Source organism: Mobula hypostoma, chromosome 1 (assembly GCF_963921235.1).
Source record: "Mobula hypostoma chromosome 1, sMobHyp1.1, whole genome shotgun sequence".
Lineage (NCBI taxonomy): Eukaryota > Metazoa > Chordata > Chondrichthyes > Myliobatiformes > Myliobatidae > Mobula > Mobula hypostoma.
Window position 1 is genome coordinate 64,039,005 of NC_086097.1, and position 26,396 is coordinate 64,065,400.

Genomic DNA, 26,396 nt, shown 5'->3' on the forward strand with positions numbered 1-26,396 from the left:
GCTCAGGGAAAGTGCTAACCTGTTTAACCTCTCCCCGGTAACTCAGGTTCTCAAGTCCCGGCGCATCCTTGTAAATGTTCTCAGTTTTATTAATATCTTTCCTGCAGGTAGGTTCCCAGAACGGTGACCCACCTACTGACCCTCGCTGGCAACCTCCCCTGAGACTGGGCTGAGCTTCCAGCACTGAGTAACTGCACTGTGGTCCCCCCTCAGCCTGGGCTAGATGGCATCAGTAGTGCTTCCGGGGCGGGCAAATAGGCAGCGGATCAGTTCCGGCGCCGAGCTGCTGTCTTGCATGTCGTTGATCGGCTCGGTTTCTTTGTGAAAATGTCCCGCGGTTCGAGCGCCGGCTTTGACCGTCACATCACCATCTTCTCCCCAGAGGGGAGGCTCTACCAAGTTGGTGAGTAAGAGGCGCGCATCCGATCCCGGCGCGGCTCTGGGCTCAAGGCCTAGTTTCTATGCTCAGTCATGCCAGGCCCGGGGCTCGGGTTTGGCTCCTGGGCAACTTTTTTGGGATGTCGGCGGGCGTCTGGTGCTCCTTATGACTGTGTGGAAAAAGTCAGGCTGTAAGAACGAAGCATGGCGGATTTAATGGCGATCGGATTTAAATGTCATGAATACTGAGGGCAATCTTTTCTTGTCTTGCAGAATACGCGTTTAAAGCTATAAACCAAGGCGGGCTCACGTCAGTCGCTGTTCGTGGCAAGGACTGTGCTGTAGTAGTTACACAAAAGAAAGTGCCGGTGAGTGTAGGCCGATGTAACTTTTAATTGGGTCTAGAACAGATTTTGACTGGATTTGAGGTGGTGCTACTGGCTTAAAGTTCAAACTTCAAAGTAAATTTATTATCAAGTACATATATGTTACCATCTACAAAGCTGAGATTAATTTTCTTGCAGGCATACTCAGTAAATCTATTTTAGAATAATAACCATATAGAATCAATGAAAGACTGCATCAACTTGGGTGTTCAGCTATTGTGCAAAGGACAACAAACTGCAAATACAAAAAGAAGCAATAACAAATAAGGGATAAATATTGAGAACAAGAGATGAAGAGTCCTTGAAAGTGAGTCCAAAGGTTGTGAGAACATTTCGGTGCTGGGCCCTTTGGTTCAAGAGCCTGATGGTTGAGAGGTAATAACTGTTCCTGAACTGGTGGAGCAGGCCCTGAGGCTGATGTACCTTCTTCCTAATGACAACAACGAGAAGAGACAATGTCCTGGGTGGTGAGGATCCTGATGATGGATGCTGCTTTCCAGCGACATCGTTTCATGTTGATGTGTCAGTGGTAGGGAGGGCTTTACACATGATGGACTGGGCCGTACCCACTACTTTTTGTTGAAGGCCATTGGTGTTTCCATATCAGGCTGTGATGCAACCAGTCAATATACTCTCCACTACACATTTATAGAAGTTTGTCAAAGTTTTAGATATCATGCTGAAACTTCACAAGCCCTGAATGAAGTCAAGGCGTCATTATCTGTGAGGACCTAACCTGGAACACTAGAAAATTTTGGACAAGAAGAGGCCATTTGACCCAATAGAGCTTGCCAATTTCCAATTCACACAGCATTGAAATAACTATCAAGTTTAGATTTGAAAGTTTCTGGGGTACACTTCTCAACTACACAACTAGGTAGTTTCTTCCATGTGTCCACAACTCACTGTGTAAAGAAATGCTTCCTGATGTTAGTCTGAAATTTCCCTTTACTGGTCTGTCCTATGGCCCTGTGTCCTTGATGATGAATTAATTTTGAAGTAGCAACTGGCATCCAACTTACTTATACCCCCCGCAGACTGGGAGACCGCTTTGCTGAACATCTACGCTCTGTCCGCCAGAGAAAGCAGGATCTCCCAGTGGCCACACATTTTAATTCCACATCCCATTCCCATTCTGACATGTCTATCCACGGCCTCCTCTACTGTGAAGATGAAGCCACACTCAGGTTGGAGGAACAACACCTTATATTCCGTCTGGGTAGCTTCCAACCTGATGGCATGAACATTGACTTCTCTAACTTCCGCTAGGCCCCACCTCCCCCTCGTACCCCATCTGTTACTCATTTTTATGCACACATTCTTTCTCTCACTCTCCTTTTTCTCCCTCTGTCCCTCTGAATATACCTCTTGCCCATCCTCTGGGTCACCCCCCCCCCCCGTCTTTCTTCCCGGACCTCCTGTCCCATGATCCTCTCGTATCCCCTTTTGCCTATCACCTGTCCAGCTCTCGGCTCTATCCCTCCCCCTCCTGTCTTCTCCTATCATTTTGCATCTCCCCCTCCCCCTCCAGCTTTCAAATCCCTTACTCACTCTTCCTTCAGTTACTCCTGACGAAGGGTCTCGGCCTGAAACGTCGACTGCGCCTCTTCCTATAGATGCTGCCTGGCCTGCTGCGTTCACCAGCAACTTTTATGTGTGTTGCTTGAATTTCCAGCATCTGCAGAATTCCTGTTGTTTACTTATACCCTTAATGGTTTTGAACACTTCTATCATGTCTCCTCTCATTCTATGTCTTCTTAGGCTAAAAGGATTGAATTCTTTCAATCCTTCATTGCTCATACCCCACAGACCTGGAATGAGTCTTGTCACCCTTCTCTGAGCTCTTTACAATGCTACCTGTTATGGTTTGTACAGCACTTTGGTCAACATGGGTTGTTTTTAAAAGTGCTTTATAAATAAATTTGACTTGACTTGACTTCACATCCCTCACACAATATGGACTACAAAATTGTACACGGTGTTCAAGGTGTGGCTCACAAGCGTATTAAACAATTTAAGGAGAACATCTCTGGACTTGAACTCCATTGAGCACATTATATAGGCCAACATTCTTTCAGCCTTCCTGATTGCTTCTGTGCGGTGTCTAGATGTTGATCATGATGAGTCTATCAGGACGCCCAAATCCTGCTCATGCAGTGCACTTTCTAACTCAAGACCCTACATTGTATATTTATATCTTAATATTTCTTCTTCCTATATATAATACTTTACGTTTACTTACATTAAATTTAATCTGCCATTTATCTGCCCACACCTGATTTTGTTCATTCTAGCTGTATTGATTCTGCTGCCTGAATGTTATCAGCCCATCTCCCTACTTTTGTGTCATCAACAGACTTTACTTGTTTATTTGTTACATGCTTATCCAAATCATTAATGTAAATTAAAAGCAGCAGTGGCCCCAAAACTGATACCTGTGGAACCCCACTTTTAACATCTTCTAGGTGTGAAAATGATCCTTTCACCATAACTTGTTGTTTTCTCTTTATGAGCCAATTCGCACACATTACCCTAAACCTCTACCTCCTGTAATTTGATTACTAACCTCTTGTGGGATACCTTGTCAAAAACCTTCTGAAAGTCCAAATAAATTATATCAACTACTCTATTGTCATAAATTATAGTTGCCTCTTCAATAAAACTCCAGCATATTGGTAAAACATGATTTCCCCTTTCTGAACCCATGCTGGCTTTCTGCTAACATGCCTCTTCTTAGCTGCTTTTCCATCTCATTCTTATTATTGTTTCCATTATCTTACCTGCAATACACGTTAAGCTTACTGGCCTATAGTTATCAGGGTCACCCTTCTTGTATACCGGGACAACATTAGCCCGTTTCCAGTCTTTAGAGATTTCACCAGTTTTCACTGACTTGAAAAATACATATTAGGGATTTGTATATATAATCAGACCTCTTTAAGTACCCTTGGATATATGTTGTCTGGCCCTGGAGATTTATTAACTTTCAACCTTTTCATCTGAAGCAGGACCTCAATTTCTAAGACCTCTAAGTCATTTAAAACAACCTTATTTTTCTCTACACTTACTAGCATATTGCTAACATTTTCAGAGGTGAATACTTTAGCAAAATATGAGTTAAGAGTATCTGCTGTGTCCTTCTCTGCGTAATTTAACAGCCCACTATTATTCATAGCACACTTAACTTCCTCCGTGACTTTTCTTTTAGTACCAAAGTATTGGGAAAGTTCTGTTGAGGTCAGTTTTAGTATTATCAACAATATTAATGCAGCTATAAAGAAGGCAAGACAGAGGCTATATTTCATTAGGAGTTTGAGGAGATTTGGTTTGTCAACTAAAACACTTGAAAACTTCTACAGCTGTATTGCAGAGAGCATTCTGACTGGCTGATCACTGTCTGGTGTGGCGGGGGGGGGCGGCTACTGCACAAGACTGAAGTAAGTTGCAGAAACTTGTAAAATTAGTTAGCTCCATCATGGGTATTAGCCTCCGTAATATCCAAGATATCTTCAAGGAGCGGTGCCTAAGGAAGGCAGCATCCATCATTAAGGACCCACACTAGCCAGAACATGCGCTCTTCTCAGTGTCACTCTAGGGAAGGAGGTACAGAAGCATGAAGGAACACACTCATCAATTCAGGAACAGCATCTTCCCCTTTGCCATCCCATTTCTAAATGGACATTGAACCCATGAACACTACCTCAGTACTTTTTTATTTGTGTTTTTTTTTGCACTACTTATGTTAACTATTTAATAGACATATGTTTACTGTAATTCATTTTTTCTCTGTTGTTATTTATCATGTATTTCATTGTACTGCTGCTATAAAGTTAACAAATTTCACAACATCTGCTGGTGGTATTAAACTTGTTTCTGAAAAGTCTGCACACAGCACTGAGATCGGGATTGTTGGTGCTGTGAGTTCTGTTAGCTGCAGTGCTGTGTCTTCCTAAAGACGTGATTAAATTTGGAGACGAATATAAGGCCAAAATTTGAGAAGGATCAATGTTTGAAAGGGGAAGAGGTTGCAGGAATGGGGGAAGTAGGACGCCAGAGAGATTTGCAAATGATGAAAGTTTTAGGTATTGGAGCATTGTTTAACTTGGAACCAATACTGGTCAACAAGCAGTGAATGGGACTTGGTGCAAGACAGGCAGTGGAAGTTTGTACTGTTTGATGTCAATGATAGAGGCCAATCAGGAGTACTTTGGATTGGTCAAATCTAGCGATACAAAGGGTTGGACAGTGGTTTCAGGAGGAGAGGTCTGAGGGAGGGCAGAGTTTGCCTGTGTCATGGAAGTGGAGACAGATGTAATGAAGGCTTACACATGTAGTTGTCTCAGGAGAATTACGTTTTTCAAAAGAAATTCGTATCACGTTGGTTTAATGATAATATTTATCAGTTTGAGCAGAAGTATGTTAAAATTCCCAGGTCATTCTAAACTGAAATCCAGGTCAACAGTTCAAAGCAGAGATGGTCATAACCTTGCTTTACCCCTGTCTGAGAGAGTATTGATTCACTGTCACATTCAGTTGTACAATCTTGGAGCTAGTTTATTATTGTCACATGTACTGAGATACAGTGAAAAGCTTGACTTGCATATTGTTCATACAAATCAGTCATTATGCAGTGCATTGAGTTAGTGCAAGGTAAAACAACAGCAGAATGCAGAATAAAGTGTAACATCTATAGAGAAAGTATAATACAATTAGGCAAGAAGGTACAAGAACATACTGAGATAGATTGTGAGGTCAAGAATCCCTCATATCATACTAGGGCACCATTTAGTAATCTTATAACAACCTGGTAGAAGCTGTCCTTGTGCTTGGTTGTACATACTTTTCGGGCTTTCATCTCTTCTGCCCAATAAGCGAGAGGTGGAGAATGTCCAGGGTGAGTGGGGTCTTTGATTTACTGAGGCAGAAAGAAGTATGGACAGAGTCCACATGGAGGGGAGGTTGATTTCCATGATGTACTTAGCTAGGTCCACAGTTTTAGTTTGTAGTAGCTTTTCAGATCCAGAGGCAAGCTGTCTTTCAGAAACAAATCAAATCTTGCCTGTGTGAACGGTATCTGCATTATTGATCTAGCAGACGTGGAGAGTCATTTACATTATAACCTCTCTTGTTTCTTATTGTGTTTCTTCTTAACCTAATTGCTAGACTTTCTGTTTTCTCAGGATAAACTTTTGGATGCCAAAACAGTCACTCATCTTTTCAGAGTAACTGAAAAGATAGGATGTGTAATGACAGGAATGACAGGTAATAAACTTCCTGAAAAATATTGCTCCTCTTGGGTTGAGAACCTTCTGCCTAGATAGACTATTTTGTTATTTGTTTTATAAGTGTGGAGTTTAGATAATTCAAGGTTTTAGAAACATGTCCGTGTGTTCCAATCAATAATTAATAAGATAGGCATAGTAGAGATTCCAAATATTACAAGCGTAAATTCAGAATGGTATTTCTTTCTGGTCTACAGGCTTTTCAAATCTGTGTTTGGTGCCACTTAACAGGCTATTTAATTGCTTCCACTCGTTTCTCCATTGATTACGTCCAATATCTTGGCACTTTAATCCTTTAAATTTCTGAAGAGATAATCATGTTTCATAAGTTTTTCCTAAATATTTGCATTTTCACTTACATATGTTCTTACTCATTTTTACAGCAGACAGCAGGTCTCAAGTTCAACGAGCTCGTTATGAAGCAGCAAATTGGAAGTACAAGTATGGGTATGATATCCCAGTAGACATGCTGTGCAAGCGGATCGCAGACATTTCTCAAGTATACACACAGAATGCAGAAATGCGACCTCTAGGATGCTGTAAGCAACTTGTTTATGTTGCACAACGATAATGCAACATGAGGCTATGCTTCAGACCATATCTTATAAGTTGTTCATCCATTACAAAGTGATAATCATGTTCTGTTCCATCTGTTATTTTTCTAATTTATTTACTTTATTAATTGAGAAAGAGCAAATCATTAAACTAGGTAATTTTCCAATTTTTGCAAGGCCTAATGGATAACCTAGCAACCCTCATAGCAAAAAGATCACATTTGCACTTGGTTCAGTACTGAATCAGAAGATTTGTATGAACAGAGCATCTTTGACATCTTCCAGTTCACTGCAACTAACTGCTACATTTTGAAGGCTAGTCAGGCTTTAACATATGGAAATACACCAACCGGCAGGGATTGAACAAAAAGTGGTGTTATTCGCAGATGATGTTTTGGTCTATCTGAGTGAACCAGAAAAATCATTTATAGGATTGTTTACACTGTTGGATGACTTTGGGAAAATATCAGGTTATAAAATAAATGTAAAGAAAACGCAGGTTATGTCCCTAAATTATACACCATCCAAAAAATTGCAGGATACATACGATCTTAAGTGGGAAGCTAAATCATTAAAATATTTAGGAATAACCCTGCCGAAGGATCTTTCAACACTGTCACAGATAAATTATGGGCCATTAATCTCAGAGGTAAAAGCAGATATGCATAGATGGAATCTTATCCTCTTTTTAAGTTTAAATTCAAGGATAAATACTATAAAAATGAATATTCTTCCTCGGTTATTGTATCTTTTCCGTATTTTACCGGTGGAGGTGGATGATAATCAATTCAGGGAATGGGACAAATGGATTTCCTGCTTCATTTGGCAAGGAAAGAAACCTAGAATTCGATATAACACCTTACAGTTAGGGAAGGAAGGAGGAGGTATGGTTCTTCCTTGCCTGAGAAATTATTTTTATGCCTCACAGATAACCCCTCTGTTATATTGGTGTAATAGGGAATATAAGGCTAGATGGAAGGAAATAGAATTTGGATTAGTTGACAGTTTTCCTCTACAGGCCTCAATAGCTGACAAAGGATTGATGGCCCAGTTGGAAAAATTTTAAAACAGTTGGATAAATCTTACATTAAAAGTATGGCAGAAGGTGGTTAATTCATGTGGAATTAATAACATGTTAAAACTCTTTAGATGGTGTGCATATTGAACCAAATTGGTAAAGGTGCTGAGGAAGAGGATTTCTTGGAATGTATGCGGGATGGTTTTTTGAACCAACGTGTCGAGGAACCAACTAGAGAGCAGGCTATTCTGGACTGGGTTTTGAGCAATGAGGAAGGGTTAATTAGCGATCTTGTCGTGAGAGGCCCCTTGGGTAAGAGTGATATTAATATGGTGGAATTCTTTATTAAGATGGAGAGTGACATAGTTAATTCAGAAACAAAGGTTCTGAACTTAAAGAGGGGTAACTTTGAAGGTATGAGATGTGAATTAGCTAAGATAGACTGGCAAATGACACTTAAAGGATTGACGGTGGATATACAATGGCAAGCATTTAAAGGTTGCATAGATGAACTACAACAATTGTTCATCCCAGTTTGGCAAAAGAATAAATCAAGGAAGGTAGTGCACCCATGGCTGACAAGAGAAATTAGGGATAGTATCAATTCCAAAGAAGAAGCATACAAATTAGCCAGAGAAAGTGGCTCACCTGAGGACTGGGAGAAATTCAGAGTTCAGCAGAGGAGGACAAAGGGCTTAATTAGGAAGAGGAAAAAAGATTATGAGAGAAAACTGGCAGGGAACATAAAAACGGACTGTAAAAGCTTTTATAGATACGTAAAAAGGAAAAGACTGGTAAAGACAAATGTAGGTCCCCTGCAGACAGAAACAGGTGAATTGATTATGGGGAGCAAGGACATGGCAGACCAATTGAATAATTACTTTGGTTCTGTCTTCACTAAGGAGGACATAAATAATCTTCCAGAAATAGTAGGGGACAGAGGGTCCAGTGGGATGGAGGAACTGAGCAAAATACATGTTAGTAGGGAAGTGGTGTTAGGTAAATTGAAGGGATTGAAGGCAGATAAATCCCCAGGGCCAGATGGTCTGCATCCTAGAGTGCTTAAGGAAGTAGCCCAAGAAATAAGTGGATGCATTAGTGATAATTTTTCAAAACTCGTTAGATTCCGGACTAGTTCCTGAGGATTGGAGGGTGGCTAATGTAACTCCACTTTTTAAAAAAGGAGGGAGAGAGAAACCGGGGAATTATAGACCGGTTAGCCTAACGTCGGTGGTGGGGAAACTGCTGGAGTCAGTTATCAAGGATGTGATAACAGCACATTTGGAAAGTGGTGAAATGATCGGACAAAGTCAGCATGGATTTGTGAAAGGAAAATCATGTCTGACGAATCTCATAGAATTTTTTGAGGATGTAACTAGTAGAGTGGATAGGGGAGAACCAGTGGATGTGGTATATTTGGATTTTCAAAAGGCTTTTGACAAGGTCCCACACAGGAGATTAGTGTGCAAACTTAAAGCACACGGTATTGGGGGTAAGATATTGGTGTGGGTGGAGAATTGGTTAGCAGACAGGAAGCAAAGAGTGGGAATAAACGGGACCTTTTCAGAATAGCAGGCGGTGACTAGTGGGGTACCGCAAGGCTCAGTGCTGGGACCCCAGTTGTTTACAATATATATTAATGACTTGGATGAGGGAATTAAATGCAGCATCTCCAAGTTTGCGGATGACACGAAGCTGGGTGGCAGTGTTAGCAGTGAGGAGGATGCTAAGAGGATGCAGGGTGACTTGGATAGGTTGGGTGAGTGGGCAAATTCATGGCAGATGCAATTTAATGTGGATAAATGTGAAGTTATCCACTTTGGTGGCAAAAATAGGAAAACAGATTATTATCTGAATGGTGGCCGATTAGGAAAAGGGGAGGTGCAACGAGACCTGGGTGTCATTATACACCAGTCATTGAAAGTGGGCATGCAGGTACAGCAGGCGGTGAAAAGGGCAAATGGTATGCTGGCATTTATAGCAAGAGGATTCGAGTACAGGAGCAGGGAGGTACTACTGCAGTTGTACAAGGCCTTGGTGAGACCACACCTGGAGTATTGTGTGCAGTTTTGGTCCCCTAATCTGAGGAAAGACATCTTTGCCATAGAGGGAGTACAAAGAAGGTTCACTAGATTGATTCCTGGGATGGCAGGACTTTCATATGAAGAAAGACTGGATGAACTGGGCTTGTACTCGTTGGAATTTAGAAGATTGAGGGGGGATCTGATTGAAACGTATAAGATCCTAAAGGGATTGGACAGGCTAGATGCAGGAAGATTGTTCCCGATGTTGGGGAAGTCCAGAACGAGGGGCCACAGTTTGAGGATAGATGGGAAGCCTTTTAGGACCGAGATTAGGAAAAACTTCTTCACACAGAGAGTGGTGAATCTGTGGAATTCTCTGCCACAGGAAACAGTTGAGGCCAGTTTATTGACTATATTTAAGAGGGAGTTAGATATGGCCCTTGTGGCTACGGGGGGTCAGGGGGTATGGAGGGAAGACTGGGGCGGGGTTCTGAGTTGGAGGATCAGCCATGATCATAATAAATGGCGGTGCAGGCTCGAAGGGCCGAATGGCCTACTCCTGCACCTATTTTCTATGTTTCTATGATACCGAATTCCTTCCCAACAGAGGAGATAAAAGATTTGAGCTATGGATAAAGAAAGGTCTTACAACCTACCTCTCATTTATAGATAAAAGAGTATTACAAAGTTTCCAAATCCTGCAGGACAAACATGGCCTAGAACACAATGACTTTTTTAGGTACCTTCAAGTACGAAACTATGTTAACCAGAGTTGTAGATATACAGACCTATCAACAGTAGAATTAGAATTTTTCAAGATTCTGAATTCGGCTTGCAGTTCAATACCTAGTAAATCAGTTTCTCGATTATATAATGCACTCTCCCATGCTAAAAATGTAAATACACTGTATATTAAAGAGAAGTGGGAGAAAGAAGCGGGGTTGGTACTTTCAGAGGAGGCTTGGGGGAAAATCTGCAGCTTTCAATGGTCCTCGACTAATTCTTTGACTTGGAGAGAACATTGTTGGAAATCATTATAAGATACTTCAAGACCCCATATCAGGAAAAATATAAAGATACAAACGTGACGTGTTGGAGAAGGTGCGGCTCCAAGGAGGCAAATCATTTTCATATTTTCTGGGATTGCCCTAAATTAAGTCTATATTGGGAAGGTATTCATAGAACATTAGTTAAGGTACTTAGGTCCCAGATACCTCTGAACTTTGAGACGCTCTATTTGGGGCATGTATTATTTCTTGAACAGAAGGAAGATATAAAGTTGCTGCAGGCCCTCTTAGCGGCAAGTAAGAAATCAATCACTAGAAAGTGGCTAAATCCAATACCACCTACATTAGAAGATTGGCACGAAATTATCTTGGAAATATTTAAAATGGAAAAGTTGACTTACTCCCTGAGAATTCAAAAAGAAAAGTTTTATCAAATCTGGAATAAATGGATTGAATATATAACCCCAATGCGAGCAGACTTTAGATGACTCTCCTAATGATTTATACTGCTCTTCTCATCAACACAGTAATATTACTAACGTAAGCACCCCGAGTCTAAATGTCTTTTTTTTTTGTTTTCTTTTGGAAAATGGAGAATTAACACAAGTAAAGGGAAAGATTTGGGGAAGGGATAAAAAATGAAAAAATTAAGTAAGTAAGTACATAGGGATTGGATAATTATGTCTGTGGGCAGGAGCAAGCATGAACAAATTAGGATATAAACACCTACAATGGTTGTTACATAGGCTTACATACAACATTTTGGACCAGTGAAATGGTCCAGAAGAGTTAAATGGAAACTATTATTACTATTTTTCTTAACAACTAATACCATTACTTAGCCTAATAGATTAGAATTACCACAGTACATAATTATCTATTTGTGTCTAATTTCCTTTTATATCATCTCCATGTGTACTTAAGAATGTATAAATAATTATAGTTTTATACATATTAAAAAATGGAAAAGGTTATATGTGTGAAAAAAGTACATGATATTTGTGAATTCCTTATCCAAATAAAAATAAAATTTAAAAAAATAATTTAAAAAAAGGAAATACACCAACCAGTTTGTATCCTGCAACAAGGTTGAGATCAATTTTAGTAATATTAAAATTACTGGATAAATATTCAATCACAGCTCTGCTTTTTCATCACTCTATGACACCCATATTTCAACAATCTTTCGATATTCGTAGCTCCTACTTGAATAATGATTGTTGGGATGATAAAAGCAAGAGAGTTTATGGTCTGGGTGGAAGAAGGCTAAGAAAATGTGTAAACCTTGTAAAAAAGATTTGAAGGACCAAAATTACGAAAACCTGTAATTTTGTTACAAGCCTGCTTTTTACAAGAAGTTTATTGTATAATACTGGCACTGTTAAAGTCAGCAGCATGTATATATATCTACTGCAGAATTCCTCATTAATTCAAACTCACCATGGTATTGGAAAAAAATGTCTGCAAATATTTGTTTTCAAATTTATTAGTATCTTTATTGCATCTGGAATTCAAGAAAGGATAATTGCTTTATGGTGGGTGGGATATTTAACTTGCTGAACAAATTCAGATCTTGTGGGTGAAAAGCAAAAAAAACTGTTGATGCTGGAAATCTAAAATCAAATTGGAAATGCTGAGAATATCCAGTAGGTCAGGCTCCATCTGTAGAAAGAGTAATAGAGTTCATATTTCAGGTTGAATATCCATCATTGGTACTTTAGATTTTTGAAAAACTGGATTTGTTGTTACAAATACAGCATTTTTGCTTAGGAAAAATAGAAATGCCCTTAATGTATAATTCGGATGTACTGTATCAGAAAGACTTACTTCTTTCTGGCTGGCAGGCATAGAATTGTGTTGTGACAATGATGAATTTTAGTAGAAAGAGGGTGTATCCAAATCATCGTTCTTTCTCTTCCCTTAAACATTTGACTAGTTAGCAAAAGCAATATACTGCAGATACTGGAAATCTGAATTTGAAAGATAAAATGTTGGAAATATTCAGTAGTTCGTCTGTGGGGAGAAAAGGTTTATCAATCTAAGCCACCAGCTTGGTTACACTCTTGTTTGTTGTTTATACTTTTTACTTCAATCAGGATGTAGAAACCTTTACCTGAAAAAGTGATGGAAGCTGTTACAAGAAAGCAGTTTGAGGAGGACTGGTGACAGATGTAATGATGGTGATTTTGCAGGTTTACACAATGAGGATTTGGGGTTTTGTGCAACTGCACTTTTAGTGGGCCATTGTGAATATTATAAACCAAAATGCTGCCTCTAGTGCTACATATATCTCTGATTCCATGAAATGGCTATTTTAAACCATTTGTATAAAATGTTTTTCCACTTGGACTGTTCTCTCCTTCTGTAGGTATGATTCTGATAGGTGTGGATGAAGAGCTTGGAGCTCAGGTGTATAAGTGTGACCCTGCTGGTTATTATTGCGGTTTCAAGGCCACTGCTGCAGGAGTGAAACAGACAGAAGCCACAAGCTTCTTGGAAAAGAAGATAAAGAAAAAACTTGACTGGACTTATAACCAAACTGTAGAGGTAGGAAAGTGCAATATCTTACAGTAATGATTAACTTATTTACCTGGTCAACTTACTTCCAATGTTGATTTTCTGTTATAGAGTTATCCAATATAGAAAACAGACCTATAGGCTCAGTTACCTAACTGCTGCATTTGACCCATATCCCTCACAATTTCTGATCCATGTACTTGTCCAAATATAAATTAAATGTTGTAATAGTATCCACATCTTCCAGTTCCTCCAGCAGCTCATTCCACCACCCTCTATATAAAAATTTTGCGCCTCAAGTCCCCTTAAAATCCCTTCCTTCACTCTTTAAACTTATCCGTTATAGTTTGGACTCACCTACACGGGGGGGGGGGGGCAGAAACAATGGCTACTCACCCTATCTATGCTCTTTACAATTTTATAAACATCTAGTTGGTCATCTTTCAACCTTGGCCACTCCAGGGAGGACATCTGTACTATCTTTGTAACTCAAACCCTTAGATCTGTTTGCATTCTGGTAAATCTTTTTATACCCTTTCCAGTTTAATGACATCTTTTGTGTCACTTGGTGACCTGAACTGTGCATTATTCTTAATGTGCTCTTACCAATGTCTAGTTTAACTGTAACATGAAGTCCCAACTCCTGAACTCAACCCACTGACTAATGAACCCAAGTGTGCCAGACTTCTGCTCTATCCTGTCTACCTGTGTCACCACCTTCAAGAAACTATGTATATTCACCCCTTGGTCTTTCTGTTCTGTAGCACTCCCCAGGACCCTGCTATTTACTGTGCAAGTCCTGCCCTGGCTTGCTTTACCAAAATGCAACACCCCACATGTATCTGAATTAAACTGCATCTCCCATTTCTCGGCCCACTGACCCAATCGATTAAGATCCCACTGTAATCCTAAATAATCTCCTTCACTATCCACTATACCACCAAATTTAGTTCCATCAGCATTCTCCACCAGATCTTTAAACGATGAACAGCAGTGAGCCCAACATCAATCCCACCTGGGACATTTTTGGGCACAGGGCTCCAGTTTGAGAAACAACTCTTGTACAGTCAAGCCAATTTGATTTTCCAGTTGGCTAACTTGTCCTGGATCCCATGTGCTCTGTCCTAGCCTACCTACCATATGATATCTTGTCAAAGAGATTACTAAAATCCATGTACAATGTTTACCGAGCTGCCGTCATCTATGTTCTTGGTAACATTGTCAAAAAAAACTTAAGTTTGTGCAACACACTATCCTACATACAAAGACACACTAAGATTGTTAGATTGTTTCCTTTGAAATGTAATGAACCATAAATCGACATGCATTTATGTTAAGATATGTACTCATTCTGAATTAATCTATTTTTTTACCTCTAGACAGCAATAACTTGTCTGTCCACAGTACTTTCTATTGATTTCAAACCCTCTGAAATTGAGGTAGGAGTGGTTACAGTGGATAACCCAAAATTTAGGTAAATGAAACCTTTTCAACTGTACAAATCAAGTGCTGATCAAAGATTCTAAATTGCAAATTTATTGTCTCATTTTAATGCTAAGTTTATGTTTCTTGTTGATTTATTTTCCTTCATTTATGTAATTAGTATATTCAGTGTTAAGGATTTTGCAAAAATGTAACCAAATAAAATAGTACATTGTAATATACTTTAAACTACATAGACTACAGGGATGTTTGATAACAGTCTGTTTCTGTACATGTTGTTCCTGCTGCCTTACTGCTTAAATCATAGCTTCCTATTTTTTGCATGTGTTTGTCACTATTACAAAGTACTTCGGCTTGCAAACTTTCATTTTAACTTTTATTTTTCAGGATTCTTTCAGAAGCTGAAATTGATGCACATCTGGTTGCTCTAGCAGAGAGAGATTGAAATTCGTTTTGTTTAAGACTGTTTGTTACATAAGGAACACTGTTAATGGAAAGCTGTATGTTGCTGTAACAATGCTCATCTGCACTGTATTTTATTCTGTTCAAATAAAACAGGTTTTTGAAAATAGTGTTCTTTAATATATGCAGAAATGTTTGTGTCCTGCTAAAGACAAAGTAATGGGTTATATATAATAAGAAAGAAAAAAAATCAATCTGTCTGCTTCACTTCTGATAAACACCCAAATTTCTCCACATTTAAAGTATGACTTGTAAATTTGGAAATTAGCAAAATAAGAAGATCTGGAATCCTCAGACATTATATAAAGTAAGAAGCCAATTCAGCATCATAGGGGAACTGGTTTCCAATATGGCAATCAGCTGGTGAAAATACTATTCAGCAGCCATTTTCTTCTATAGTTAAATGTTGGGATAAAAAAACTTGGTTTGCTTTTTGAGTTGGCACTTCGCATGTGTTACATTTGAAGAGCAACTGCCAATTTTGAAAGACTGGTAACAACAGAAAGAAACGAATGTTTTACAAACTCTGAAATGTCACAAAGGCCTGTGCAGTGAATGAAGTACTGTTGAAATGTAATCATTGTTAGTATGCAAGATTAGCAGCAGCCATTTGTACATACCAAACTCCTACGAACAAAGTTAAAAACTTGATACGTGGTTCTTTGTGGTGTTTCTCTGACCAATGCATTTTAATCAGAATGCTAAAGATAATGTCTCAGTTTTTCATGTGATGCTCAGAGATCTTTTATGGCCACCTATGCTAATAGATTTTTATATGAAAAGTGGAATCTTAGATACTTCAATACTCCAACTCAGTACAACTCTACCAGTCTCAGTATTTGTGCTGAAGTCTCTGAAGTGAGTCTTTAACCCTTAACTCACAAGCAAGAATGTTACCAGGACTTGGTGCAAAAGTAAATGAACATGTAAATTGCTTCTATCTTGGGCAGTGGTTGCAAGGTTTTTGTTGTATGCTGACACGAGAGTTCAGATGCTTAGTGCAAAGGAGGATAAGAAGAATTTTAACACTTCAAAATTTAGAAAAATTAAATGAGTAAAAATGGGAGATATACTAGCAATTCATAGGAATATCAGTAGCCAGAAGATACATGAAGATAAATGATAAAAGAACCAAAAAATAATTGAGTACTGTTTTTATCCCCTAGATAATCTGGAATACACCAAAAGGGTGGTAAAGGTAATTCGGAGGAAGAGTCACTTGGATAAGGGGGAAGAGAAGGCAAGTAGGGCTAATTGAGTGGCACAAGTTAAATAATACTGAATGATGTTGATTTGTTTGTGACACTACCAGCGAACTATTCACAGTTACTGTAAATCCATACCGAGCTTTAGACGGCAGTAAAGAGTTGAGTGTGGCTTTAGATTACAGTTGATTTACTAATGGAAGAACCCGAATCAGGTTTATTATCACTGGCATATGTCATGAAATTTGCTGCTTGGCAGCAGTACATTGCAATACATAACTTTAAAAAGCTATAAATTAAAGTAAGAAATGTATATTTAAAAAAATAAAAGTAGTACAAAAAGAGAGAAAAATATCTAGTGTACATAGGTTCATTGTCCATTCAGAAATGTGACGGCAAAGGGGAAGAAGCTGTTCCTGAAACATTTCAATAATGGAGCAAGTGAAGTTACCTGCTTTGGTTCAAGAGCCTGATGGTTGAGGGATGATTTTTTTCGTGAACCTGTTTTTTGTAAGTCCTGTGACTCCTGTGTTTTATTCCTGATGGCAACAGTGGGAAGAGAACATGTCCTGGGTGGTGGGGGTCCCTGATGATGGATGCTACTTTCCTGTGACAATGTTTCATGTAGATGTGCTCAGTGGTGGGAAGGGCTTTACCCATGATGGGCTGGGCTGTATCCACCACTTTTTGTTGGATTTTCTGTTTAAGGACATTGGTGCTTCCATACCAGGCTGTGTTGCAGCCAATCAATATACTCTCCATTACACTTCTATTGCAGTTCGTCAAAGTTTTAGATATCATGCCAAATCTTGGCAAACTCCAAAGGAAGTAGAGGTGCTGCTGTGCTTTCTTCATAATTGCACTTAGGTACTGGGCCCGGGACAGGTCCTCTGAAATGATAATGCTGAGGAATTTAAAGTTGCTGACCATCTCCACCTATGGTCCTCCAATGAGCACTGGCTTATGGACCTCTGGTTACCTTATCCTGAAGTCAACAGTCAGCTCCTAGTCTTGCTGACATTGAGTAAGAGGTTGTTGCTATGACACCACTCAGCCAGATGTTCATTCTCCTTCCTATATGCTGATTTGTCACCACCTTTGATTCAGGCTGTGACAGCAGGATCATCAGCAAAGTTAAATATGGCATTAGAGCTGTCCTTAGCCATGCAGGAACGGGAGTAAGCACACAGCCTTTTGGTACACCTGTACTGATGGAGATCATGGAGAAGATGTTGCTGCCAAACTGAAATAACTAGGATCTGCAAGTGAGGAAATCGAGGATGCACTTGCACAAGGAGATACTGAGGCCAAGGTCTCGGAGCTTATTGATTAGTCATGAGGATATGATGGTGTTGAGTTCTGAGCTGTTGATGAAGAACATCCTAATGTATTCATCTTTGCTATCCAGATATTCCAGGGTTGAGTGAAGAGCCAATGAGATGGTGTCTGCTGTGGACCTGTTGCTCTGCTAGGTAAATTGGAGCAGATCCAAGTTGCTTCTCAGGCAGGAGTTGATATGTTTCATCATCAATTTCTCAAAGCACTTCTTCATTGTGGATGTAAGTGCTACTGGACGATGGTCTTTGAGGTAGGTTACTACGCTCTTCTTAGGCACTGATGAAGAGGGCAAGAAGGTCTAAAAGAAGTGAGGGGGGACAGCCGGCACATTTTGCGTGTAACATTTCCCAAGGATTGTGGATAATTAGGCACTTGGCAGGATTCAATAGAAAGAAGTTAGGTTTCAGCTGAGTGGCCATTTTGCAAATAGGCCAGTGCTAGAGTGGGGAATTGAGGATTTGGCTCATCAAGGCTTTAGCAAGGAGAGGCATAGGTTGTAAGTTGATTTTTTTTCATTTATTCTTTCTTTCTTATTGCACATTTAGAGCACTGGGGATGCCAGACAGGATAATGGCATGCTCCTCTTGCAGGATTTGGGATGGCAGGAAGACCTCCAGTGTCCCTGACAACTACAGCTGCAAGAAGTACATCCGTCTGCAGCTTGTAACAGTCCGTGTTAGGGAAAAGGAGCTGGAACTGGATGAAGTCTGTATTATTTGGGAGGCTGAAGGTTGATAAGACATACTGGGAGGTAGTTACACCCAAGGTGTGCAAGACACAGGTAACTGGGTGACCGTCAGGAGGGGGAAAGCAGATAGGCAGCTAGTGCAGAGTACTCCAGTGACCATTCCCCTCAACAAAAGGTATACCGTACTGCTTTGGATACTGTTAGGGTGTGGTGGATGACTAAGCAGAAGAGAGCCACGGCGGTCAGCTCTCTGGCTCTGTGATTCAGAAGGGAAGTGGGGAGAAGTTATGAGCTGTATTGATAGGGGACTAATTGGATTGGAAAACAAAAAGGAGGTTCTGTGGATGATATGAGGCCTCCCGCATGCCAGGATAGGGACACCTTAGGTCAAATCCATAGCATTCTTAAGTGGGAGGATGAGCAGCCAGAGGTCGAGGTCCATGCTGGTACAAATTACATGGGTAGGAGGAATGACGTCCTGCAAAGTGAGTTCAGGGAGTTAGGTGCTAAGTTGTGATCTCAGGATTGCTACCTAGGCCTCGTGCTAGTGAGGTCAGAAATAATCATAGCGTTTAACACATGGCTATGGAGATGGTGCAGGAGAGAGGGCTTCAGATTTTTGGAATATTGTGTCTCTCTCAGGAAATGCAGGACCTGTATAAAAGGAATGGTTTGCACCTGAACTGGAGGTGGACTGATATCCTAGCGGGAAGGTTGCTAGCACCACAAGAGGGTGTTTAAACTAGACTTGCAGGGGGATGGGAAACAGCACCAGAACAGATAGTGGAGTGCCTGTGAAGAACAATGTTGTTATGCCTACATACAGTCAGGAATCTAAAGGTTGAGCATGATGGGACTGAGCTGTATATATTTCAATACTGTACATTATAATCACTATATAGAATACTTGAGAGAGTGTGATACTGGATCTCCCATTAGGGAATGAGACAGGGCACAACTGACAGAAGTTTGTGTAGGGGAACACATTATATTGAGTGATCATAATGCCATTATTTTCAAGGTCATGGAAATGGTGGGTCTAGTCAATGTGTTGAGATTCTAAATTGGAGAAAGGTCAATTTGGATGGTATAAAGGATCTGGTAAGTGTGGATTGTTTTCTGGCAAAGGTGTACTTGGTAAGCAGGAGGCATTCACAAGTGAGTACAGAGTTTGCATATTCCTATCAGAATAAAAGGCAAGGATAACAGGTTTAGGGAACCTTGGTTTTTGAGAGATATTGAGGCCCTAATTAAGGAGAAGGAGGTACATAGCAGGTACAAGCAGGTTGGAACAAATGAGGTAGTTATGGACTGTAAGAAGTGCAATTAGAGGGAAATCAGGAGGGCTAAATAAAAGCATAAGGGTTGCTCCAACAGACAAGGTGAAGGGAATCTTAAGAGCATCCACAGGTATATTAGGAGGATAGCAAGGGACAAAATTGTTCCTCTGCAAGATCTGACTGGTAACCTATGCATAGAGTCGAAAGAGATGGGGGAGATCTTAACTTGATTTTTTTGCATCTGTATTTACTCGGGAGATGGACAGAGTCAACAGATGTGAAGCACAGCAGCAGTGAGGTCATGGACCCTATACAGATTACAGAGGAGGAGGAGTTTGCTGTCTTGAGGCAAATCAGGGTGGATAAATCCCCAGGACCTAACAAGGTGTTCCCTTGGACCCTGTGGGGGGCTAGTGCAGATATTGCAGGGACCCTAGTGGAGATATTTAAAACATCCTTAGCCACAGGATTGGAGGATAGCTAATGTTATTCTGTTTCTTAAGAAAGACTCTAAGAATAAGCTAGTCCCATGGCTTTGTGCATGTTAGGTTGTGTCTAAATAATCTTAGGAATTTTTCTAGAAAATTATCAAGAAAGCTGATGAAGACAGGGCAGTGGATGTTGTTTACATGGACTTTAGCAAGGCCTTTGACAAGGTCCCATATGGGAGGTTGGTCAAGAAGGTTCAATTGCTTGGGATTCAAAATGAGATAGTAAATTGGATCAGACACTGGCTTCACAGGAGAAGCCAGAGAGTGGTAGTAGATGGTTGCCTCTCTGACTGGAAGCCTGTGACTAGTGATGTGCCACAGGGATCTGTGCTGGGTCTATTGTTGTTTGACATCGATATCAATGATCTGAATGATCATGTAAACTGGATTAGCAGATAGTGGACAATGAGGAAGATTTGCAGATAAATCTGGACCAGCTGGAAAAATGGGCTGAAAAATTGCAGTTAGAATTTAATACAGACAAGTATACGGTGTTGCACTTTGAAAGGACCAACCATGGTTGGTCTTACACGATGAACAGTAGGGCACTGAGGAGTGCAGTAGAACAGAGGGATCTGGGAATACAGATCCATAATTCCTTGAAACTGGTGTCTCAGATAGGGTTATAAAGAAAGCTTTTGGAACAATGGCCTTCATAAATCAAGGTATTGAGTACAGGATTGGGATTGGCTCAGAGCTTTTTCTGGTGACCTGGGATAGGTCAGCAGATTGAGCAACTTGCCACTGTTCGGGATGCCAACATGTCCAGAAGATGTCAAGAGCAGTGCCTCTCCATCTCTGGGAATGCCCTGCATTAACCTAGCGGAGGATTCATGCAGATTTTGCCAGACCATTCATTGGCACAAACTGCTTGGTAGTAGAGAATACAACTTTAAAGTGGCTGAAATGATCCCCATAGCTTCCATTACAGCCCCACACACTATTGAGATGTTGAGAAGCCTTCTGTCAAGGTCAGATGTTCCAGAACACTAAGTGGGTGACACTAGACCACAGTTTGTTGCTGAACAGTTTCAGTCATCCTGAAAGTGAACAGAATAAGATGTATTACATCTGCAAATACCACCCAGCTACAAGTAGCTTGGTGGAAAGGTTTGTCCAGAGTCTAAAGAATGTACTGTGAGCAATGCCAGCAGAACACACTACACTGCCACTGAACCATATCAAAATACAGCACACTCCACAACCAACAACTGACGAGCTATGCAGTTATGCTTGTGGTCACGCTTGGATCTCCTCGAGCCTAATCTCAGAAGGAGTATGCAAGACAAGCAACTGGGACAAGTTGCAGGCTCCTCAAACAAGGAGGTTCAATCCTGGACAAGCAGTCCTGGAGAGGGACCACAGAGCTGATCAAAAGTGAGTACTCAGAAAGATAAAGGACAGAACTGGACCACTCTCCTGCACACTGAAGATTACATCCGATGTCATCTGGAGACAACACATTGATCAGTTGAGGAACACAGAGTCTATTGATAGAGAAGAAAGGTGTCCAGAGCTGTCAGAATCACTTCCTGCAGTCCCAGAGTCAACTCCTACAGCCACCACGGGGAGGCCCCAGAAACTGCAATAGTTTCACAGCTGAAAATCTCACCTACCAAGCAGAGTGATTCCACTTATCAAGAAAGATATGGTCCCACAAGAGTAAGAAAGCCTCCACAATGATTAAATCTTTAGGCCTGAATGGGACAATTTTAAATTTACTGTGCTGTGAATGTCTGTATAGTTGTATTATATAGTGTACTGTGTGTAACTTGAGATGCATTCTATATTGAGTTGAAGTTTATAACTAAGCAGGGAGGAATGTTGTGTATTTAATATTTCAGTAATATTGTGAATATGCTATTGATTAAGCATTCTTTATGTGTTTAAATAATTCATTACAGGTTATATGTAAAAATATGTAAGCTGCGTTCATCATGACACTACCACATAATACGTGCTTGCCTCACTTAAAGAAAGTATGACTCACTTTTCAGACTCCTGTCTTTTCCTTTCAATTAGTTTAATGTTAGAATTACAATATGTAACAGGGGCCAGTGCACAGGATTGGCAAAAGTTACAGTACTTGTAAACTCAGCCAGCTCTATCATGGGCACTAGCCTCCCAGCATTCAGACACCTTCAAAAGGTGATGCCTCAAGAAGGTGGCATTCATCACTGATGTCCCCTCATCACCCAGGCCATACCCCCCTTCTCATTGCTGCCATCAAGGAGGAGGTACAGGAGCCTGAAGACACATCCTCAATGTTTCAAGAATAGCTTCTTCCCTTCTTCCATCAGATTTCTGAATGGACAATGAACTCAGTAGTTTTCCTCTTTTTGCAGAACATTTAATTCAATGTTTTATATACTGTGTATATTTCTTATCGTAATGTATAGCTTTAATAATTATATATTGCAATGTACTACTGCCACAAAACAAGAAATTTCACAATATATGCCAGTGATATTAAACCTGATTCTGAAGAGCCCATTGTATTACAGAAAAGATAGTAGCATGGATAGAAGATTGGTTGAATGGTAGGAGGCAAAGAGTGGGAATAAAGGAGTACTTTTATGGTTGGCTGCTGGTGACTAGTGGTGGTCTGCAGGGCTTGGTGCTGGGATCACTTCATGTTATATGTCAATGATTTGGATGATGGAATTGATAGTTTTTGTGGCCAAGTTTGTGGATGATACGAAGATAGGTGGAGGTGCAGGTAGTGTTGAGAAAGCAGGGAGTCTGCAGAAGGACTTATTCAGATTAGGAAAATGGACAAAGAAATGACAGATGCAATATTGTGTAGGGAAGTGTATGGTCAGGCACTTTGGTAGAAGGAATAAAGGCATATGCTATTTGTAAACAGGGTATAAATTCAGAAATCAGAGGTGAACAGGGATTTGGGAGTCTTCGTGCAAGTTTCCATAAAGATTAACTTGCATGTTGAGTGGATGGTGAAGAAGGCAAATGTAATGTTAGCACTCATTTTGAGAGGACTGGAATATAAGAACAAGGATGTGATGCTAAGCATTTTTAAGGCATTGGTCAGACCATACTTGGAGTATTATGAGCAGTTTTGGTACCCTTATCTAAGAAAAGATGTGCTAGTATTGGAGAGGGTCCAGAGGAGATTCACTAGAATGATTCCAGGAATGAATGTGTTAATGTATGAAGATAGTTTGATGGTTCTGGGTGTGTACTTGCTGGAGTTTAAAAGAATTGGGGGGGGGGGAATCTCATTGAAACCTATTGAATATTGAAAGGCCTAGATAGAGTAGATGTGGAGAGGATGTTTCCTATAGTGGGTTAGACTAGGGCCAGAGGGCACAACCTCAGAATAGAAGAACATCCCTTTGGAAGAGAGATAAGGAATAATTTCTTTAACCAGAGAGTAGTGAATCTATTGCTGGAGATAGCTGTGGAAGCCAAGTTATTGGGTATATTTAAAACAGAGGTTGATGGGCTCTCAATGAGCAAGGGTGCCAAAAGTTACAGGAGAATGGGGCTGAGAGGGATAACAAATCAATCATGAAGTAATGGTGGAGCAAACTTGATAAATCAACTGGCCTAACTCTGCTCCTATGTCTTATGGTCTTAACTCTTTGCAGACCTTCTTGGCAACTGTTCACTCCAGCAGGTGAAAGCAACACACATAAAAATTGCTGGTGAACGCAGCAGGCAAGGCAGCATCTATAGGAAAAGGTACAGTCGACGTTTGGGGCCGAGACCCTTCATCAGGACTAACTGAGAGAAGAGCTAGTAAGAGATTTGAAAGTGGGAGGGGGAGATCCAAAATGATAGGAGAAGACAGGAGGGGGAGGGATTCAGCCAAGAGCTGGACAGGTGATTGGCAAAAGGGATATGAGAGGATCATGGGACGGGAGGCCTAGGGAGAAGGAAAGGGGGAGGGGGGAAGCCAGAGGATGGGCAAGGAGTATAGTGAGAGGGACAAAAAGGAGAGAAAGGGAAAAAAATTAATAATAAATAACGGATGGGGTACGAAGGGGAAGTGGGACATTAACGGAAGTTAGAGAAGTCAGTGTTCATGCCAGCAGGTTGGAGGCTACCCAGACAGAATATAAGGTGTTGTTCCTCCAACCTGAGTGTGGCTTCATCTTGACAGTAGAGGAGGTGGATAACATTTTCATCCCCACCTTAACTATCCCCTTTGTGATGCATGGTAGTGCTGAAACCCCAGTTGTACACAAAGGATCTGACAGGGCACTTCCTACTCTCATCCATTTAAGGTCTTGGTGCTTGTTTGAAAGTTCTAGTGATGAGACATTCAGCCAAGGGGTTCTGATAGTGTGCACAAGAACCAAATGGTAGGATTGGCAGGGCCCTGAGGATATTCGCTGCAGATCATTGGCTTATTGACTAATTGATAAAGGAATTGTCATTTGTTTATTATTGTCAGTTGCACTGAGATACAGTGAAACACTTTTGTTTGCATCCAGGGCTTGCCCTTTTCTCATTGTTACCATTGGGAAGGAGGTATAGAAGCCTGAAGGCACACACTCAGCGATTCAGGAACAGCTTCTTCCCCTCTGCCATACAATTCCTAAATGGACATTGAACCCGCAAACACTACCTCACCTTTTTTTTAATATATATATAATTTCTGTTTTTGCACAATTTTTAATATATGCAATATGCATATACTCTAATTGATTTATTTTTTTTCTTCTGTGTTATGTATTGCATTGAACTGCTGCTGCTAAGTTAACAAATTTCACATCACATGCCGGTGATAATAAACCTGATTCTTATTCATCCAGACAGGACAGTCCATCCATACTGTAAGTCAGAAAAAGATTTATTATCACTGACATAGGACATAAAATTTGTTGTTTTGCATCAAGATTTACAAAAAAAATGTAGAATATGGTGTTACAGTTACAGAAAGTGCAGTGCACTGGAATGAAACATTTCACACCAAATTACAACGACTGGAATTTGTTTCAACCTCAACATGTAGCGACAGATGGTATATGTACTCCTGGATGGTGCACACACACATAGGGGCCACAATGGGTATATTTTTTCCTTTTGTTTTATGCATGGTTGTCAATGAACACTCATAAATTCTGTACAGTTCGCAAAAACCTGCAGCCAAATGCAGAACATTCAAAATCTTATTGTAGAAAAGAACTGATGCAAAATAGTTCACACCAAGTGCAACAGTGACTATAACATTGTTGTATATCACATGGTACAATTACAGCCAATCAAATAGCTCTTGCCCTCTTTACCACTGCATGAGAACTGTAGATATTTTGAACGGGCCACACAACCTCAGAGCTTTCGGTGGCAGACGTGAACCCGCAGTGCAAAAATAAACCAAATCTAATTCAGCAATAACCATCATGTTTGTTTAGTTATCATCCCATATGGTAAATTCTGCTAGGTATCAATTTATTGGTTGCCAGTTATAAATATTTGTGATACTTGTATATGTTTCTTTGTACTTGATACCATTGACAGGATTGAGTGTGCAAATATCAAGTTAAAAGAAGGCTGATAATTCAGCTTATGTTTAATGCAGGTGATCACTGAAATTTTGTCCTGCACTGTGACTTTTATGCCCCTCAATTCAATCCCAATGTATCATCAGGACCTACGGCTGGTATACTTATTAAATAGGCTTTTTCAGTCCTGTACAACAGCTTCAATTAATTTCACCTGACTTTATTTTTAACAAATAAATCGTTCTTTAATACAAGTCCCTGGTGTCAAATCACACTCAGCTTTGCTAATTGTATCTATTGAAACTATCTGCATTTAACCGTGTAAATGCTGTAGGTGGCAAAGTGGCAAATTTTTGCTTGCTCTGTGAGATGTGAAGTTGGAGAATAATTGGCTTGCAACATCCTTGTAGATATTCTCTCTACTCTTTCAACCTTATTAATAGTTTCCCTGTAGGCAGGTGACCAGAACATCACACAACACTTCAAATTTACCCTTACTGATATCTTATACAACTTCAGCATAACTTTCCAACTCCTGAACTCAATGCTCTGATTTACGAAAGTTAATGCACCAAAAGCTCTCTTTGCAATTCTGTCTAGCTGCGACACCACTTTCAAGAAATTGTGAATCTGTATACACTGATCCCGCTGTTCTACCGCATTCCTAAATGCTCTACCAGTCATGCTAAAAATCCGACCCTGGTTTGTTCTCCCACAAGGGTCTTCATTGCCCACGTGCTCCAGAGATTAGCACAGGACCAGTCATCAGCCATCATCCTGATTTGGTCATAGGCGAAATGTAGTGGGTTGAGGTTATCTGGGAGGCTGAAGTTAATGCAAGCCATGACCAGCCTT

The 26,396-nt window shown here is 40.3% G+C and overlaps 1 protein-coding gene across 1 annotated transcript; it reads left to right on the top strand.

The window, feature by feature from the left end:
• Nucleotides 1-234: 234 nt before the first annotated feature.
• Nucleotides 235-16,806, top strand: psma6a (proteasome 20S subunit alpha 6a). Its single transcript, XM_063049853.1, has 7 exons — nucleotides 235-403; nucleotides 652-746; nucleotides 5,945-6,026; nucleotides 6,430-6,585; nucleotides 13,018-13,196; nucleotides 14,546-14,640; nucleotides 14,997-16,806. The coding sequence occupies exons 1-7, from the start codon at nucleotides 328-330 to the stop codon at nucleotides 15,052-15,054; spliced, it is 741 nt and encodes a 246-aa protein (XP_062905923.1). The 5' UTR covers nucleotides 235-327; the 3' UTR covers nucleotides 15,055-16,806.
• The last annotated feature ends 9,590 nt before the right edge of the window (nucleotides 16,807-26,396 follow it).

Excerpts from the sequence above, each read along its gene's own strand:
- psma6a (XM_063049853.1), top strand. The coding sequence starts at position 328 with ATGTCCCGCGGTTCGAGCGCCGGCTTTGACCGTCACATCACCATCTTC. Across the intron at positions 404-651 it reads GGGGAGGCTCTACCAAGTTG|AATACGCGTTTAAAGCTATA; the intron begins GTGAGTAAGAGG and ends CTTGTCTTGCAG. Across the intron at positions 747-5,944 it reads TTACACAAAAGAAAGTGCCG|GATAAACTTTTGGATGCCAA; the intron begins GTGAGTGTAGGC and ends CTGTTTTCTCAG.